Here is a 19,129-nt window from a genome sequence, read left to right as displayed (position 1 = left end):
AATTATAAAGTATACTTCTATACTTAATATTATAAAGAGGTAAAATTTGTGAGGTTGTACGGGGTAATCTCTGGATCAAATGAACCGATTTTGAAAATTCTTTTACCAATAGAAAGCCACGTTATTTGTGAGGCTCATAGGCTATATATTAAACCGATTTCTTTTTTTTTTTTATTGACTTTTGCCAGTCAGGAAATAAATCATAGCACTCGGTACTAACCGAACCAAAATCATAATTTCGTCACAAGTTAAAATGTTAACCGCCCAACGTTATATATATGTAAAATTATATTTGTTTTGTGTAACGATTGGAAACTATTACATCGATAAGTTCGTTGAAACAAAATCGAAAAATTAAAAAAATGGTATTTAATACCTTCATCCACTTGCGTCTTTCGTAACGAGCGTGTTTAGTCACTTGAAAGTACCAACTTTCAGTTGTAAACGAGGCGTGAAGTAGTGCAGAACATTCTTCCCGACTGTACTGGCCGTCGTCGCTACCACTTACCATCAGGTGGAGTAGAGTCATGTGATCTCCCGGCAAATAAAAAAAAAAGTAGAAAATAACGTTTTTAAAACTTCAAAAGCTATATTTAAAGGATGAATGGTGTATGTCTCTCGATTATGTAATCAACTTACTTACATTAACTGACAATTTTAGTGAACAATTTGTTTATATAATTTGTGAAAAGTTATTAAAAATATATTGATTATCATTTTTCATATACATATTAGAATATTATTACGTTTTCTATGTATTATTTATAATACACAACGAATACAGCAGAAAATTCGACAATTGTTTGAATAATTTGCATGATTTTATTATTATATAAGTGTGGACACGTATCGTTGTTTTCTCGAAACGATAATAATGAAATTGATTCGATTTTTTTCAATGATAATGGAAAAATCTTATATAAATAGGGACATACGATCTTGGTTCCAATTTATATATGTATATACCGGTGGTAGAGCTTTGTGCAAGCTCGTCTGGGTAGGTACCACCCACTCATTAGATATTCGACCGCAAAACAGCAGTACTTGGCATTGTTGTGTTCCGGTTTGAAGGGTGAGTGAGCCAGTGTAATTACAGGCACAAGGGACATAACATCTTAGTTCCCAAGGTTGGTGGCGCATTTGCGATGTAAGCGATGGTTAACATTTCTTACAATGCTAATGTGTATGGGCGTTGGTGACCACTTACCATCAGGTGGCCCATATGCTCGTCCGCCTTCCTATATAAAAAAAAGTTAGAGAGGTAAGTCAACAAACTGGTGTGGTAGTTAGAGAACATTTTTTGGTACGATATGAGAACCATTTTGAGAATAGGATATTTTTTCTTTGGATTTACCTATACCTGTCCACACTTTGGGATTAATAAAGTATTTACTTGTCTAAGGTTTTATGGACGATATTTTTAAAAAATATGTACATTTGCATTGGTTGTCATCAGATTTAGTTTTTTTTTTTTTAAATATAACTCTCGATGTCACAGTTGAAAATATTCGTCCAAAAATCTTTTTATAATTCGAACAAATTGCGAAACGAAATCATATGTATTCTGATATTTAATTAATGTGTTTTAGTATATGATTTAGTTTGGCGAATTGTTTTCTCGTTATAAGTTAAACCCAAATCTTTGGACTATCCGTTCGCTGAAGTAATTTTCAGCTATTTATAATATCAAACTAATCGTAAATGATTATTAGCGAAATTATATAAATACACCTCACTATAAATGTCGCTAGGCATGCGAAAGGCATTACGTGTAAGCGTTTCGTTTTATCGTAAATAAAAAAAAAGTTTATTGTAAAATGGACGTAAAAACAAAAAATATATATATATGTTACGGAATCGGAAGAAACGAAGAGCGTATACAAAATAATATGGAAAAGTTCACTGCAGTCGGTATAGCGGTCATTTTTTTGTTTTAGAGGAATGGTCCGATCCAGCGCGGGGTAACGCCGGGACGATAATAAAATGTACGACCGCGTATCCCTTCAGAGTAAACGATAAGTGCATTGTGTGCGTCTACTGCCAGGAACTTTACGACGACCCTGACGTGTTCAGGCGTCACATGGACGACGAACATCTCACGTTCAATATAAAAGTCGCCTTTCACAACTTGCCGAAACTCGAGTTCATAAAGGCGGACCTCACGGATTTGAAATGTAGGCTATGTACCCAACGATTTGAGAGCCTCGAAACGATAGCGGACCATCTCAAGCAGATACATGACGAAGCGATCGATTCCAATGCGAGACTCGGCGTGATGCCGTACGTCCTGCGCCGGCACGCGTTCGACTGCGTCGTATGCGGGAAGAGCTGCCCGTCGCTCTTCCATCTGAACCGACACACGATAACGCATTTCCTGAGCTACGTGTGCCATTTCTGCGGCAAGAGTTACGTCGCGACCACTGGGCTATTGCGACACGTTCGCTCGAAACATCAAGAGTACAAAGTATCGTGTCGGCGATGCGGCAAGGTTTTCCCGAACATGGAGGCGAAGGAGAAACACAGGAGGACCGAGAAGTCGTGTATGGCGTATTGCTGTTCGAAATGTCCGGAGAGATTTCACGATTGGAAGATTAGGAAACGACATATGGAAACCGAACACGGCCAGTCGAAGCGTATAGACCGCTGTGCCGACTGCAATATAACGTTTAGCAAGGGCAGTGCGTACTACCAACATTTCAAACTTAAACATTCGAAGGATTGCGTCATATGCAAACATTGCGGGATGAAGTTCATATGCCGATCCCGTTATAAAAGGCACCTGTCGACCCACGTTAGCTATACGACATAGTTTTATTCGTTGTATTAGATGAGATGAAAAAAAAAAACAATCTTCATCATTATGTGTATTAGATCTGATAATAAATATTCGTACAAATGTATCTTTAGTAGTTTGAATTGTATGACGTTTGTTGTGGTATATGTCTCATGGACTTTTTAATTTGGTTGATTTATAATTAATTCGATTATAACTCGACATAATTAAGAAGTTATTATCATCGATAACACACATACAAATACAATGTTTCATTTGAGTATAATACTTTCTTGGTGTTCGAATTTAGTTCAGAATCGCTTTATATATAAATTGAAATCATATGTTGTTTTTTTTTTATTCGAATTACAGTATAACTTATTGTGCTTAATAAATTATTATGATTTTAGAAACGATCTTACATTGGTATAGCCATATATTTGAAGACTCAAAAATAACTAAACAGAACAAAATTTAGTTAAAGTTCTAAAGGCTCGATAAAGCGTACACCGTCTTAGTTAATCGTTTTCCGAACGGCGATTTCTGTCCGAATATCGATAGGATCAAAAGGTCGTATTGAACGTGTTGAAATTTCGGACAAATTAACGTCATTGTGCGCTGTCGGTAATGACGTTTTTCTTCTATAAAAACTGTCTATTCCGTATAATTTGGTGAAAATTAAAATTAAATACGTATATAAATGTATTTAATGCGTGCGTTCTTCGACCAATTTAATTAATGTCATTGGAAAAGCAACCCTTATTATTCGTGATAATTAGTTTGAAATTACATCGAGACAAATAAATTTCGACGGCCTTTATGTACAATCGTTTTATTACAATCCAATCGATATATTTAGATATTGTACGTAGTTGTATAAAGTTTCTAAACGATTAAAAATTCAAATTTCAATTTCAGCGCAATGTTTATTCATCATCATCGAATGATTGAAATTCATTCAATTTCAAAATGCTCACAAAAATTATCGTTAATAAATTACAATAAAACCATAACGAACTCCTCGTGTGTTGATGTGATGTGACGTCGAAATAAGCAACCGACGCGGCGATAAGCAGTAAACAGTACAGTAACAGCCCGTTAATGTTCCACTGCTGGGCTAAGGCCTCTCCCTTTTGAGGAGAAGGTTTGGAGTTTATTCCGCCACTGCTCCAATGCGGGTTGGTAGAATACACATGTGGCAGAATTTCAATGAAATTAGACACATGCAGGTTTCCTCACGATGTTTTCCTTCACCGTCGAACACGAGATGAATTATAAACACAAATTAAGCAAATGAAAATTCAGTGGTGCTTGCTTGCCCGGGTTTGAACCCAAATCTATCAAACGATAAGCAATTGATAAAAATTAATTTATATAAGAAATGATGGTTTATTGTATATAGACTTCTATATATATAGTGATAAAATATATTTCATCTGCGTTATAGAGCATGGAAAACACCGTTACGGACAATTCAGCTTGAAAACCGTTTTTGCGTCTGTAGTAGTGTACCGTCAGCATATGAAAAAATTAACGAATCTTTATATATATATTTTATAGGTAGGTTATATATTAATAATTTTCATTATGGTCTGATAAATCATTTATGTTAAAGCCGATTTGGTATTTTATCTAAAGACTCGTCTCTACTATGACATTTATTTTCTTCTTCAAATGATTTATCTAATTACTAATTAAATTTTTTTACTCAGCTGATGAAATTATAGCATTCGTTTTCTTTGTTTTCTACGTAAGTTTTTACTATACGTATATTTTATTAAACTAGAAATTTTTTAAACAAAATAGTATGACACTTCTATCGCTGTGAGATTTTGTTACTTATGAGAGCGCAAACTGGTTTTTACCGAATTTAATCACTGTATATATACACATACACTACTACAAACGCAAAAACGTCTCCAAGCTGATTTATCTGTGAACATTTTTGTTATAACTTTTCATAAAATATAAACGACTTATGATATAATCATTTAAAGAAACGGATAACATGATTTAGCTCAATTGAAATTCGAATGTGCCACAGTTGGATTTAACGGAAAAACTATCGATTGACTCAATATGTTTAATGCCAGTATATTACAAGTTATAAAATAATAGTTTTCGCCTGTAAGTGGAAGGGGGTAACGGTATCATATGCCCTGCATTGTACTCCTGACAATGTGAGTGCAAAATTTCACGACGATCGGTTGAGTACTTAAGAAGTGAAAAATTATCGTTAATAAATTACAATAAATCTATAAGAAATTCCATTTGTCATGTGACATTGTCGGAATAATTGACCGACGCGACGATAAGCAGTAAACAGTACAGTATCAGCCTTTTAATGTCCCACTGCTGGGCTAAGGCCTCCTCTCCCTTTTGAGGAGAAGGTTTGGATTTGAAAGAACAAACTCACTTTCGCATTTATAATATTATTAAAGGATAACTTGTTAACACTACATTAAATTAAAAAAAAAAAAAAAACGAAACTCTGAAACATATTGTCAAAGGCACTTATTTCTCTTTGTTCTAGAAGTGGATTGGTTACTCACCGCTCGACTCAACGCTAAAGTAGTTTTGAGATACTCGACAGCGTATCCGTTTAGGATACCCAGTAATTCGATGGTATGCGTCTACTGCTGCGAACAGTATGATGACCCGAAGCAGTACAGGTTGCACGTGAGGAATGAGCACGACGATTTTAACGTCGACACGGCCTTCGCTCACTCCTCGAACAATTACTCGGAGTACCTCAAGGTCGATTGCTTCGATCTAGCCTGTAGGATTTGCACGGTACCCTGCGATACTATACCTTCGATGGCCCAGCACCTGGTCGATGAACACGGTAAAGATGTCAATCTTAAGGTCGAAGTCGGTATGCAAATGTTCAAATTGGGTCCCGAGAAATGGATCTGCGCGCTGTGCGGCCTAAAGCTACCCAGCCTCCGCGAGCTGAGCCGCCACACGAGCTGTCACTATCACAAGTACACGTGCGAGGCGTGCGGCAAATCTTATATAAATAAGGAGAACTTGACGCGCCACATTCAGTTCAGCCACAGCGAGTTCAAGATATGCCTGAAATGTAAGATGACGTTTTCGACATGCGAAGATAGACGAGCTCACGTCCTTACGTCGGAACGATGCTGGCCTCAGAGCTGCAGTATATGCGGCAAGAGATTCGTATCGAGGAAGCTGAGAACTGAGCACCTGATCGAGGTTCACGGTCACAAACCGAAGAGCTACAAGTGTCCCGATTGCGGGAAAGTGTTCGATAAGTGGCACCCGTACCGTGCCCACTTCATACTGTCGCATACGGACGATAATTTCACGTGTTCGTTCTGCGGCTTGAAATTCGACACGAAACGGGCCCTTTTGGAACACAAGGTGATCCACACGAAGGAGAAGTCGTTCTCTTGTAGTATTTGCTCGAAATCGTTTGCTCGCAAGAAGAATCTGATACAGCACAGCTGGATACACAGCGAGTTCAAACGGTTCCAATGCAACATATGCAGTAAGCAGTTCAACCAGCGCGTCAGCTGGAAAACTCATATGAAATCCTATCATCCAGAGCTGCTCAACTTGTGACCACGACTCCATTAAACGATTCGCGTCGTAACGATATATTATCGATGCGTTCAGTTTAAATAGAATATATACTTTTTTTTTTTGTTCATAAATATCGCAGTTAATATTAATTTTGTAAATTTAGTTTTGATTTGAGTGCGCATGCAAATTGCGTTGATGTTATACATATGTATATTTAATTAAATGTATCGCAATAAAATATTATTAGTTTTTTTCTTAATCGCAATCGAGCTAATCATAGACACGTGATTTCATTTTCCTAACATTAAAATTAAAATGTTACCATTTAAAAAAATTATTTTAATATCATTGGCTAAAGTATTTTTTTTAAATCATCATTATTTCTTTTAAAATAAAAGTATCTCTTTTTTTATTCTATGAAACTTTAATAAAACCTTATGTGTAGAGGATAACTTAAAGAAGTGCAATTAAAATTCGTATTTTTTGTTTTTGAAAAAATAGCAAATTAATCGGCTTTGGTTCGTATAACTACGGAGTTTCTTTACGTAACTTTTCGGTTCTTAAAGGTATTAAGTTATAAACAATGGGGAATTATTTTACAATACAAAAGTACCTCAGTACAGGAACAGTAAAAGCCTGTTAATGTCCCACTGCTGGGCTAAGGTCTCCTCTCCCTTTTGAGGAGAAGGTTTGGAGCTTATTCCACCACGCTGCTCCAATACGGGTTGGTAGAATACACATGTGGTTAAATTTCAATGAAATTGGACACACGCAGGTTTCCTCAAGATGTTTTCCTTCACCGTAAAGCACGAGATGATTTATAATCACAAATTAAGCACATGAAAATTCAATAGTGCTTGCTCGGGTTCGAACCCACGATCGTCGGTTAAGATTCACGCGTTCTAACCACTAGGCCATCTCGGCTTTTTTTTTCTTCTAAAGAAGTCTATTTGATTAAAAACAGTCTTAAAACGGACATCTCTGAATATCAGGTGCTTATAAACAAAAAGCATTATATACGTATGTGTATATACATATTTATTTTGTAAGGCGATACTGTCGCCATACTTATTAAGTAACAGACTTGCATCTAAGTAATTATATCAATATGAATCACAAGGAAATACGTGCTGACGATTCCCCGTTATGTGCCAAATTGATATTAGTTTAATTATAAGATAAAACGGAAGAAAATGATTATATATCTTAAATATATTTCGATAAAAGATTCGTTTCTCAAAAATTTCACTGCCGTGTACCCGAATTTTAGCCAAACGTATTTCGTTTCACGTTCCACGACTCACGAGCGACAAGTTAATAGGGTTAGTAAACTAATTATATATATTTTTTTGTATTTATTTATTTCGTTATAACTGGATACAATTAGACGATACATACGTGAACACAAGAAGAAAATAATAGTTAGTATCCTATTAGACATAAAATAGAGCATGCAAATATATAAAAATTATATACAACGGCATATATTTGTACTTCATGACCGACCTTGTATTAAATCATTAATCATATGTAGTTTTTTTTTAATTTAAAAAAAAAGAAAGCCCTAATGTTTTTTCACGAGTGATATTAAATAGACCGTGTCCGGCATTGCGAATTTAATAGTTAAACATAAGACAACTTAGGTACTATGTTATCGATAAATTTCTAAATATTAAAATCAAATTTTAGTAAATGATTTTGCGACCCTCTTTGGTACGTGAATCCGATTTTAGGCACATCATGATACGTTTATTGCCTTGATGTACTCTAAAATGTACAACCGTTAAATTTTTGCGGCGTACGGCTTATTATTAGTAAATAAGTTTGGCAGCAAGTTTGACTACCAGTTCGTAACTAATCTACTAACTAAAATTAATTTTGAATAAAACACGTTGTATAATATAACACAAGTTGTATAATATAATCTGTTTAGTTGTAATTAAAGTTCAGTGCATCTTCAGTCAAAGTCAAAGTCTAAAATCTTTATTCAATATAGAAGCGTTACACTTGCTTGAGAAGAACCAGCGAAAGAAACTCAGCGGGTTTTTTTTTATATCTCAGCCTTTACAATAAGTGATATACAACTATAGCCAAATTATATATACCTCTATATTATATAAATAACCTGGAGGCGATCCTTTCATTCCCAGGGTGTGCAATCATTTAAAAAGTCATCGGGTGTCTAATGTCCTTTAGCTCATACGCGTTCCTTAGAGAAAGAGTTATATACTTTGTTGCAATACTATCTATATAACTTCACGAGTATGAACTGATACATCTCATAGGATTTAACAGTAACAGTAATAATAACTCGAATTCTTTTAAGGAAACATAATATGATTCATTTTTATTTTAAGAAGACATATCATTAATAATTCTTTCAGTCGAATTCCACGGACGCTGAGTGAAGATGACGAAATGTAAAATTAAAACGAATTAGATTGTTAACATTTTTAAAAGGTATAGATTAAATCAATTGAATTTTGAAGAGGATTGTGAAGTAACATAAGTTGGTTACGATCGAGCGAATAAATGACCCAGGGATTTCTTTTTGTTCTAGACAAAAATGATGCGTATTTCATGGCGAGGCGCAACGCGGAGTATATCGTGAAATTTACGACAGCGTACCCGTTCAGGCTACCGGAAGATTCGATGGTTTGTGTGTACTGTTGCGAGAGCTATGACGATCCCTCTATGTACAGGAAGCATATGGACGAGGAACACCAGACGTTTAACATTCGTATGGCTTTCGTTCATTGTACCGAGGGTTACATTAAAGCCGATTGCACTGAATTACGTTGCCGCCTCTGCGCTGAGCCATTCGATAATCTAGAAGACGTTGCCCAACACTTGTACCATAAACACGAACAGCCGCTGGATTTAAATTTCGAATTAGGAATGCAACCGTTTAAATTGGAAAAGGATAAATTAGCATGCGCCATATGCAATTCGAAATCATTGTGCCTGAGACAGTTGTCGAGACATACTCAGTCGCATTTCTTGAAATATACATGTGAAGCGTGTGGCAAGTCGTATTCTACTATAACCACACTCAAGCATCACATCACATACACGCACACGGGTCAAGAAAGAATTTGCAGGAAATGTAAGAAAACGTTTACTTCGTTAACGGAAAAGAGGGAACATTTAAATGAATCGAAAAAATGTTGGTCGCATTTGTGCAATATATGCGGCGAGAGATTCCTGACGTGGAACATCAAACAGAGCCACATGACGGAGGTACACGGAGCTCCGAAGAAAACGTACATATGTCCGGAGTGCGGTGAAGTATTCCCGGATAGAAAGAAATATCGTGTACATTTTAAAATTCTACACACAGATGATAATTTCATATGTACGTGTTGCGGTCTTAAATTTGATACAAAACGTAATCTAGAGAATCATCGAGTGATACATACGAAGGAAAAACTGTTTCCTTGTCCCGTATGTTCGAAATCGTTCCCGAGGAAGAAGAATTTAGTTCAGCATATGTGGATACACAGTGAATTGAAACGGTTTAGCTGTACGTTGTGCAATAAGCAATTCAACCAGAGGGTCAGTTGGAAAACTCATATGAAATCGTATCATCCGGATCTAGTTGACTTTCAGGGCATGCAGAATAATAATGCAAAAATGGTACTGACCGTTTTGAAGAATGACGATTGATTTTTTTTACTCTATATACGAGGCGAATAAAGTTCAAAATAACACGTGCCTGTCATAAATTTCGAAATGTCGTTAAGATGAACTTATAAAACAGTTAAGAAACAAGTGCTAAATTATGATAATTTAAATAATCGGGTCTTGCTAATAAATTGTTATATAATAATTGAATATATATAATTTTAGTTATCTGTTACATTCGATTAACTTGATATGTTGTTTTCGTTTCATAGTCTATTATGAGACATATTGTACATAAAATAGTAAATCGTTAATGTTAAGAAATAAATACGTCGAAATATAATTGGTCCCTTTTCATTATAACCCGTTTAAAACACATTGGTACTAAACTAAGTATAAAACTCTTGTCACACACTAAACGAATAAAGAGCAATTTAAATTTCACGTATATTGTTGTGTGGTCTGAAAGGGCCAGCGTAGTATAGCTGAGTCGAAACGCAGCTGGTTTTTAGCATCACCTCGGAAATCACGTTATAATATAAACAAATCAATTGATAATATAAACCATAACAGATAAAAAAAATTGTAGTTATAAATTAAAAGTAATCTTCAATTTAACAAAACAAGAATAGTTTCGGTACTTCGAGATGGTTAAATATTTACTATACTTTTTTATTGAGATATACGTAACTATATAAGAAGCGATTTATAGTATTTGTATAGCTTAATTATTCACAAGTAGCTGAGTCCTGTCACATTTTTATGTTTTATAACGTTTCGTGTAGCAAGAGAAGAGTCTCGACTTGAGAGTACGAACAAAAGAAGTATTAGTGTTACAATCGATAGCTGGCCAATGTTATTTGACGTCACGATAGAAATAACCTAATCAAGGAATTTGATCAAAGGCATTTCTGTCTGTTCTAGACCTGATTCGTCCGTTATCCCTCGCGAGACGCAATGCCGAGGTCATGGTGAAATACTCGACAGCATACCCGTTCAGATTGCCGGAGAAGTCGCTAATGTGCGTATACTGTTGCGAATCTTATGCAGATTCGTCTAATTTTAGAAAGCATATGGATGAGGAACACGATACCTTCAAAGTGGAAACCGCATTCGCGCACTGCGCCTACGAAGGTTATTTGAAAGTTGACTGTACAGACTTACGTTGTCGAATTTGCAAGAAGCCCTTTAAGAAACTTGACGAAATCGCTAAACATTTGAATGACGTACATGAGCAAAAGATCAATTTTGAATTTCATTTGGGTATACAACCGTTTAAGTTTGAAAACGATAAGCTTTTATGCGGGATTTGCGATAAGAATTTTCCATGCTTACGCCAACTAAGTCGGCACATGTCGTCTCATTATCAGAATTTCACTTGTGAGGAGTGCGGGAAGTCGTACACGACGAACGGTTCGCTGCAGCAGCACATGAGATTCTCTCATATAACGAACGAACGGATTTGTAGACGATGCAGGCAGACATTCAGTTCATTGGAAGCGAAACGAGAGCACGTCGAGTCCTCACCTAAATGCTGGTCGTATCATTGTTTCGTTTGTGCATTGAGATTTATGAAATGGTCGGCTAAAGAGGAGCATTTGATAAGCGTACACGGTCAAGCGAGGAAGACGCATTGTTGTCCGGAATGCGGGAAGGTATTCACGTCGAGGAATTCGTATAGAGTTCATTTCGCGACCACCCACGCTGGTATAAGTTTCGTATGTTCCTGGTGTGGGAGAAAGTTTAGCACGAAACGACACCTTGAACAGCATACGGTTATCCATACAGGATTGAAGCTCTTCGAATGTGTCGTTTGTTCTAAATCGTTTCCGAGGAAGGCGAATTTAAATCAACATATGTGGATACATAGTGAATTTAAAAGATTCGAGTGTAGTTTGTGCAATAAACAGTTCAACCAACGTGTTAGTTATAAATCTCATATGAAAGTACATCATCCCGAAACGCAAATCTTTTGAATTTTATTAGTACGTAATTCAGATATATTTCTGAATAGATTTAATAGATAAATTGATATTCTAAACAATTATTTATATGTTATATCATAAAATACTATGCATAGACAACGATAAACGGTTGTAGAGCGTAACGTCAATTTGAATACAGAATAAATATAGACAGATGAAAATGCACTTAACTACTGCTTTTTTTTAGTTATTTTTATATTCTACTTATAATTTCATACATAAAAACAAAAGGAACAGGTACGAAATACATATCAATTCCTCTTTCCGTTTAATCTAAAGGTTTATATCGATAATTTTGTAATGAAAATAAATCTGAACACAAAATTATCGAGAGCAATGTTTAGTTATGTGATGGAAAACACGAGATTATGAAAAACATTGGAATGACTATTTTAGATTGATTTATTATTCAAATATTCAAACGTTACAGAAAAATATACGCTGCAGGAGAATTAATGAGTCAAAAAGGGATTTTTTCTTTCTTTTCTAGACATGGAGTCAGTCAGTCATACACAGATGGCAAAGCGCAACGCTGAACTAGTGTTGGAGTTTTCAACCGTGTATCCGTTCAGAATCCGAGGCAAGGCCATGCTCTGCGTCTATTGCTGCGAAGAGTTCGAAGATCCCAAAGAGTATAGAAATCACTTAGACGAACTGCACAAATCATTCACAGTGTCCACCGCCTTCGCTCACTGCGGTAAAGGGAAAGAGTACCTTAAAGTTGATTTAACAGATTTGAGATGTAGAATTTGCGTGACACCGTGCAATAGTCTCGATGAAATTGCCGAACACCTCCGCGATGTTCATGGCGTTGCGAAAATTGACACGAATTTCGACATTGGAATGCACCCTTATCGAATGGACACCGAAAAATGGGTTTGTTTTCTGTGCGACAAGAAAATGGCGTCGCTGACGAAATTATGCAGACACACAACTTCGCATTACCAGAATTACACGTGTGATATATGCGGTCGAACCTATTTGACCAACGAGGCCTTGAAATATCACATTCGATGTAACCACACGGGGAATCACGTTTGTAGAAAGTGCTGGACGGATTTTCCTACCCTGGAAGAGAAGAGAGAACATTTGAAGATATCGAAACCGTGCTGGGCCTTTTGCTGTCTAAGTTGCGGAGAGAGATTTATGTCATGGGAAGGCAAACAGAAACATCTAGTCGGAGTGCACGGGCGGGAAAAGAGAACGTACGAGTGCCCGGATTGCGGGGAAACGTTTGATGCTAGAAGGAGTTTTTACAGTCACTTTAAATTAAATCACAGCGACGATAGTTATGTCTGTAGCTGTTGCGGTCTTAAATTCAGCACCAAAAGACAGATGGAGGAACATAAATCTGGTCATACAGGAGAAAAGAAATATCAATGTAACGTTTGTATGAAATTATTCCCAAGAGACAAGAGCTTGAAACAGCACATGTGGACTCACAGCGAAAATAAGCGGTTCATTTGCCTCGTATGTGACAAGCAATTCGCACAAAAAGTGAGCCTAAAGAGCCACACGAAAACCAACCACCCGGAAGTAACACTGTTAGTCTAAATGTAATAAATGGGTAAATTCTTTGTGCATTTTCGTAAATAAAAAAAAAATGAATAGTTTGCGAGTGTATATGTTTTAATACTCCCGTTGAGTTAGATGCGGCTTGACGGTACTTGGTTTGTCATTGACCAATTTTCTTTTTTTGTTTTTAGGGTCCACATTGGAAATTCGTGGCCGTAGGGAGAGTGAGAGTGAGAAAAAGAAAATAGTACTCGTATATCAGACGCCGCAGCGTCGTAACGCTGAACTTATACTCAGGCATTCGACTGCCTACCCCTTTAAGACCCGATTTAGTCAGATATTATGTGCGTATTGCCACGACGAATATAACACTTTGACGATACTTCGATATCATATGAAAACCGAACATGTAACCTCTGACTTTAAAAACGTTTTCTATAGGACGAAAGATAACTTGATTAAAGTTGACATAACAAATTTAAAATGTAAATTGTGTAACTTAGACATTCAAGATGTCGACACACTAATGGGACATTTATCCCGTGAACATAATAAGTCGGTTAAATTTAACGCGCGTTTTGGTGTTTTACCGTACAAACAAAACGCATCCGAGCATTGGGTGTGTGTATACTGTCATAAAACGTATATAGAATTTATACAGTTTAAGCGCCATATTGCTACGCATTTCATGAATTTTAGTTGCGATAAATGCGGTACGACTTTTATTTCTGATCATGCTTTAAGGGATCATCGGAGACAGGTTAAATGTTTTAGGACGGCTTATAAGCCACGTAATGGTAGAGTTTTGAAACCGCGAACCAATGCTGAGATTATACTTCAATGTTCAACAGCGTGCCCCTTCAGAACTTGGAAAAGTAACTTCAACTGTGTGTTCTGTAGGGTTCAGACTAACGATCCAAGCACCCTACGCAGTCATGTAGCGACGAGACATGAGAATTATGACGTTCAATCGGCGTTTTATAAGAAATTAGGAAAGGAGTTTCTCAAAATTGATATAACCGATCTTCAATGCAAATTGTGTTTCATGCCGATGGAAAATTTCGAAACACTCACGTACCATTTAAAAAACGATCACCAGCAGCCTATTAATTCCGACGCCCAGCTAGGCGTTTTGCCCTTTAAACTGAACAACGGATCGATTTGGAAGTGTACAATGTGTCCGAATGAATTTAAAGACTTCGTCTCATTAGACAAGCATACATCAGAGCATTTCCAAAACTATGTCTGTGATACTTGCGGGGAAGGTTTCATAACCGAATCAGCCATGATCGCGCACACTAAGATACCTCACGAAAACAAATACAATTGCAGTCGTTGCGTGGCTACATTTTCTACGTTAGAGGAGAGAAATGTGCACGTGAAAACACAGCACACATCGACACCGTACATGTGTGTTTACTGTAAGGATAAGCCACGTTTTGCGAATTGGGAATTGAGAAAGAAACATTTAATGGAAGTACACAATTACAAGACCGGCGCTGATAAATACGAGTGTGCGACTTGTCAGAAATCGTTTAAAACACGATCGGGGAAATATAACCATATGGCGAGAACTCACCGAATAAAAAAAGACACCGAACTCAATTACCCATGCCACAGCTGCCCTAAAGCGTTTACCACTCAATTATTTCTAGATAAACACGTCGCAAAAAAGCATTTCGATGTATAATATGTCCACCTTTAAATATTTTATGCTTGATGATTGAAATGAAAATAGTAATCATGTTTAAATACAAAATTTTATTGTGAAAATTTAGCGCGACGACAGTTATGTTGTCATGATTGAAGAACCTAAAATTAATATGCAATAGAATGAAATAATGATGTGGTTCTTTTCTTTTTTTTAGGGTCCACAAGGGATATTGACGGACTCAAAGAAAAAGAAAGTAAACCAAAAAAAGGGTTATTCGAAAGATCCGTTAAGCAGAACCCACAACGGCGAAATGCTGTGTTGATTCTTAAACATTCTACTGCTATTCCCTTTAAGACTCGATTTAATAGAATCTTATGTTCTTATTGTCATGACGAATTTGAACCTATGGAAGCTTTAAGAGACCATGTCAAATCTAAACATATAAATGCTGATTTTAATAGCGCATTCTATAAAGTCGTAGACGATCTAAAAGTCGATATAAGTCATTTTAAATGTAATATGTGCGCGGAAGATGTTCAGAGTGTAGAAAAGTTTATGAGTCATTTGTCTCGCGATCACGGTAAAACTGTTAATTTCGATGTACCGTTCGGCGTGTTGCCGTATAAGCAGAACGAATCGGGCGTATGGATGTGTCTCGACTGTGAGAAAACGTTCCCTGAATTTTCACAAATTAACGGCCATTTAAGGAGTCATGCGAAAATTTTCACGTGCGATAAATGTGGGGCTACGTTTCTATCGGAGCATGGACTTAAACAGCACGAACGTAATTTCAAATGCTACAAGGCGACGTACAAGCCGCGTTTCGGGAAAGCGCTAAAACATCGTTTTAATACTGAAATTATCCTTCAATGCTCAACCGCTTGTCCATTCAGGACTTGGGGTCAAAATTTCAATTGTGTGTTCTGTCGAGTTCAGTCTAACGACCCGAACGGTTTGCGAGCTCATATGGCATCGAGACATGCAAACTTTGATATACAACTCGTTTTCAGTAGGAAATTACGTAAAGAATTTCTCAAAGTTGACATAACCGATTTACAATGTAAGCTTTGTTTCATGCAAATAGACACACTCGACGAACTTTTGACACACCTCAAAAATGATCATAAACAGCCAATTAACGTTGACGTCCAACCCGGCGTCCTGCCGTTCAAATTGAACGACGGCTCGAATTGGAAATGTGCCATATGTAAAATACAATTCTCGGATTTCATATCTCTGAAGAAACACACAGCGGAACATTATCAGAATTACGTTTGTGATACATGCGGCGAAGGCTTCATCACGGAAGTCGCTCTTAGAGCACATACGAAAATACCCCACGATAACAAATACAATTGTAGCAGATGTATCGCAACGTTTTCAACTTTAGAAGAGAGGAATGTTCACATAAAGACACAGCACACGACGCTTCCGTATATGTGTGTGTATTGCAAAGAGAAACCGAGGTTCGCGACATGGGAGCTAAGAAAACGTCACCTAATGGAGACACATAACTACAAGCCGGGAGCGGAAATGTACGAATGCACAACATGCCATATGATGTTCAAGACTCGCTCTCAGAAATATCACCACAACGTGAAAGTTCATCGAACGAAAAAGGAGCTAGATTTTGGATTCTCCTGTGTTCACTGTGCAAGGGGTTTCGCTACTAAACTGTCTCTCGATAAACATACAGCCAAGAAACATTTTCACGTCTGATATTATGCATTTCATTATATTCATCGATATAAATATTTCGCAATCATCATGTGTATATTATGATTTTAAGTGTACTAATTTACTATATAACTTGAGTGATCTCATACTGCTATACGGTACTTAAACATTTGTTCGGTTATGTTATATTCTATATGGAAATTGTAGGATCGATTCCGATAAAACTTTCGATGATAGTTTAGTTTTACTATTAAAAGATAGTAGTGAAATTATAATAAAAGTTTCATTCGAGTGATATAAATAATACGATTGTGAAGTATAAAATTATAATTAATTTTACATTTTATAATAGAAGTCTGTCATATCGTTATGTATTTTACTTATTAAAAGAAATATACAGTATACATATTAAATCAAATGCATATAGAGTTCTATGTATATATAATCGCTAAACGTTTCCGAGCACGTTAAATAGTTGACACAAATTTGTTGGTTCATGTAAAATAGATTAAACATATAAATGTTCCAATGCGAGTTAAATAAATTCTAGAATATAGAAGAGTTTAATCGATTCTATTTCCAAAAATCCTTTTAATTAATATCTTGTTAGTTTCTGTATAAATGTTGATGAAGTTTACGATAGCCACGTCACTTGTTTTATAGACAGTTGTAAATATATTTTTAAATGATTCGACAGTTTTTCGAATGTTAAGTATATAAGTGTAACAGTGAATTAAATATTAAGTTTCCTTAATAACATAATACTAGGATAATCTCTATTACGAATTAAGTGAATCCTAATTAAATTATTCTGAAAATGAAAGTGTGTTTTTTTTAAATTATTTTCAAGCATATTACGATCTTTTATGCAGTCTTATTACGTTAATTGACTAAAAATCAAAGGTTAAAGAGGAAATGTTGGCAATATTGCAAATTATCTCGCGGATGGCACGTTATAAAAGACGCATGCGTTGCTTCTATTTTCTTTGGACGGTGGAAGAATTGACACAAGTTTTCTTTTTTAGGAGAACGCGGTAAAATGGGAAATGAGGCCGCTTTAAAACTTGAATCGTCTGAAAATTTAAATATAGAAGATCCGTTAAGAGTTACAGAAAAAAAACGTTATCAAAGAAGCGCAAGAGCCGAGGCAAGGCTGGCCACTAAGAAAAATGCGAGCGCCATACTCGAATGCTGGACTCTTTGTCCGTTTAGGTGGAAAAGGAATCGTTTTAAATGCGCCTATTGTGAGGATAACTTTATTGAATGTACTGACTTGAGAAGCCACATAAGACTTTGTTCAACTCATCACTGCGTTAAAGATATATATAGCAAATTCAAGGAAATGTCGCTTATAAATATTGATGTAACCGAAGCTACCTGTAGGATATGCGCCATGCCTTTTCAAGGGGTTAACGAAATGCGTAATCATGTAATTGACCACGGCTTTGACTTCGATACGTCTCACCCGGATGGCGTCCTACCATTCTTCTTGGACAAGGAGGCGTGGAAATGTTTGATTTGTCGAGAGTCCTTCAACAATTTTCTAAAGCTCTATGAGCATATGAATATTCATTATCAACATTATATTTGTGCTACATGCGGTAAAGGGTATATGACGGCACCACGTTTGCGGAAGCATTCAGAGGTTCATATAACTGGTACTTTTCCATGTGATAAATGCAGGCAAGTTTTTACGATGCGTGCTGCCCGAGATTATCATAAAGCTCACGCCCATGCTAAGGGTCCGCGCTATGAATGTCCACAGTGCAACATGAGATTTGAAGGCTATTATGAAAGAATGAATCATTTAAACAAAGAACATAGGGAAAAAGAAGTATTGTATAAATGTGCTCATTGCGAATTATCTTTCAAAACCAGTGGGAAAAGAGCTATACACGTGAGATCAGTACATTTTCCTCAACAGCGAAACTTTGCGTGTCCCTTCTGTAAATGGTTATTTAAAACTGGCTACGAATTAAAAAGACATATGGTTAAACATACGGGCGAGCGCAACCTCTGTTGTACAATATGTGGTAAAACATTTAAGAGAAATAGAGCGCTGAGGGCGCATTTGGAAATTCATGAAGATCTAAGCTGCAAATGGTGTGGAGTTCTGTTTAAACAGAAGTCGTTGCTTTTAGCGCATACGCGTGCAAATCATCCCGAGTTAAATGAATGAATACACCTTGAATTAACACATGTACAGATTATTTGACAGTATTTTGCTCAAGTCACTGTTAACAGTATTTTTTTTTATAAATAAAAGTATTTAAAGTTTTCACGGTTTATTTTATTTTCACGGAAATAATAACTTTGTCATTAGAATGGTGTTACGAGGAACAAAAAGTAAACAAT

General features: G+C 36.3%; 2 protein-coding genes across 10 annotated transcripts in view; both read left to right on the top strand.

Annotated features, from left to right (window-relative positions):
* Window positions 1-19,129, top strand: part of LOC126779473 (zinc finger protein draculin-like) — a 31,863-nt gene that overhangs the window by 9,397 nt on the left and 3,337 nt on the right. The window contains exon 5 of one of the 9 annotated variants that reach the window (XM_050503471.1): window positions 17,800-19,032. The exons of 3 other annotated variants lie outside the window; for them this stretch is intronic. In XM_050503471.1, the coding sequence (XP_050359428.1) occupies window positions 17,800-18,953 (1,154 nt within the window). In that variant the 3' untranslated portion in view covers window positions 18,954-19,032. Of the gene's footprint in view, window positions 1-1,937; window positions 2,869-5,306; window positions 6,517-8,879; window positions 10,114-12,418; window positions 13,542-15,311; window positions 17,049-17,799; window positions 19,033-19,129 lie in introns of those variants that run through there. 5 more of the 9 variants (XM_050503470.1, XM_050503474.1, XM_050503472.1 and 2 more) reach the window with 5 other exon arrangements.
* Window positions 13,375-15,305, top strand: LOC126779525 (zinc finger protein 585B-like). The gene is made up of 2 exons (XM_050503585.1): window positions 13,375-13,495; window positions 13,635-15,305. Exons 1-2 carry the CDS (start codon window positions 13,492-13,494, stop codon window positions 15,131-15,133), a joined length of 1,503 nt encoding a protein of 500 aa, XP_050359542.1. The 5' UTR covers window positions 13,375-13,491; the 3' UTR covers window positions 15,134-15,305.

This window comes from Nymphalis io, chromosome 29 (genome assembly GCF_905147045.1).
Source record: "Nymphalis io chromosome 29, ilAglIoxx1.1, whole genome shotgun sequence".
Classification (NCBI taxonomy): domain Eukaryota; kingdom Metazoa; phylum Arthropoda; class Insecta; order Lepidoptera; family Nymphalidae; genus Nymphalis; species Nymphalis io.
This window is presented reverse-complemented; position numbering and strand designations above follow the sequence as displayed.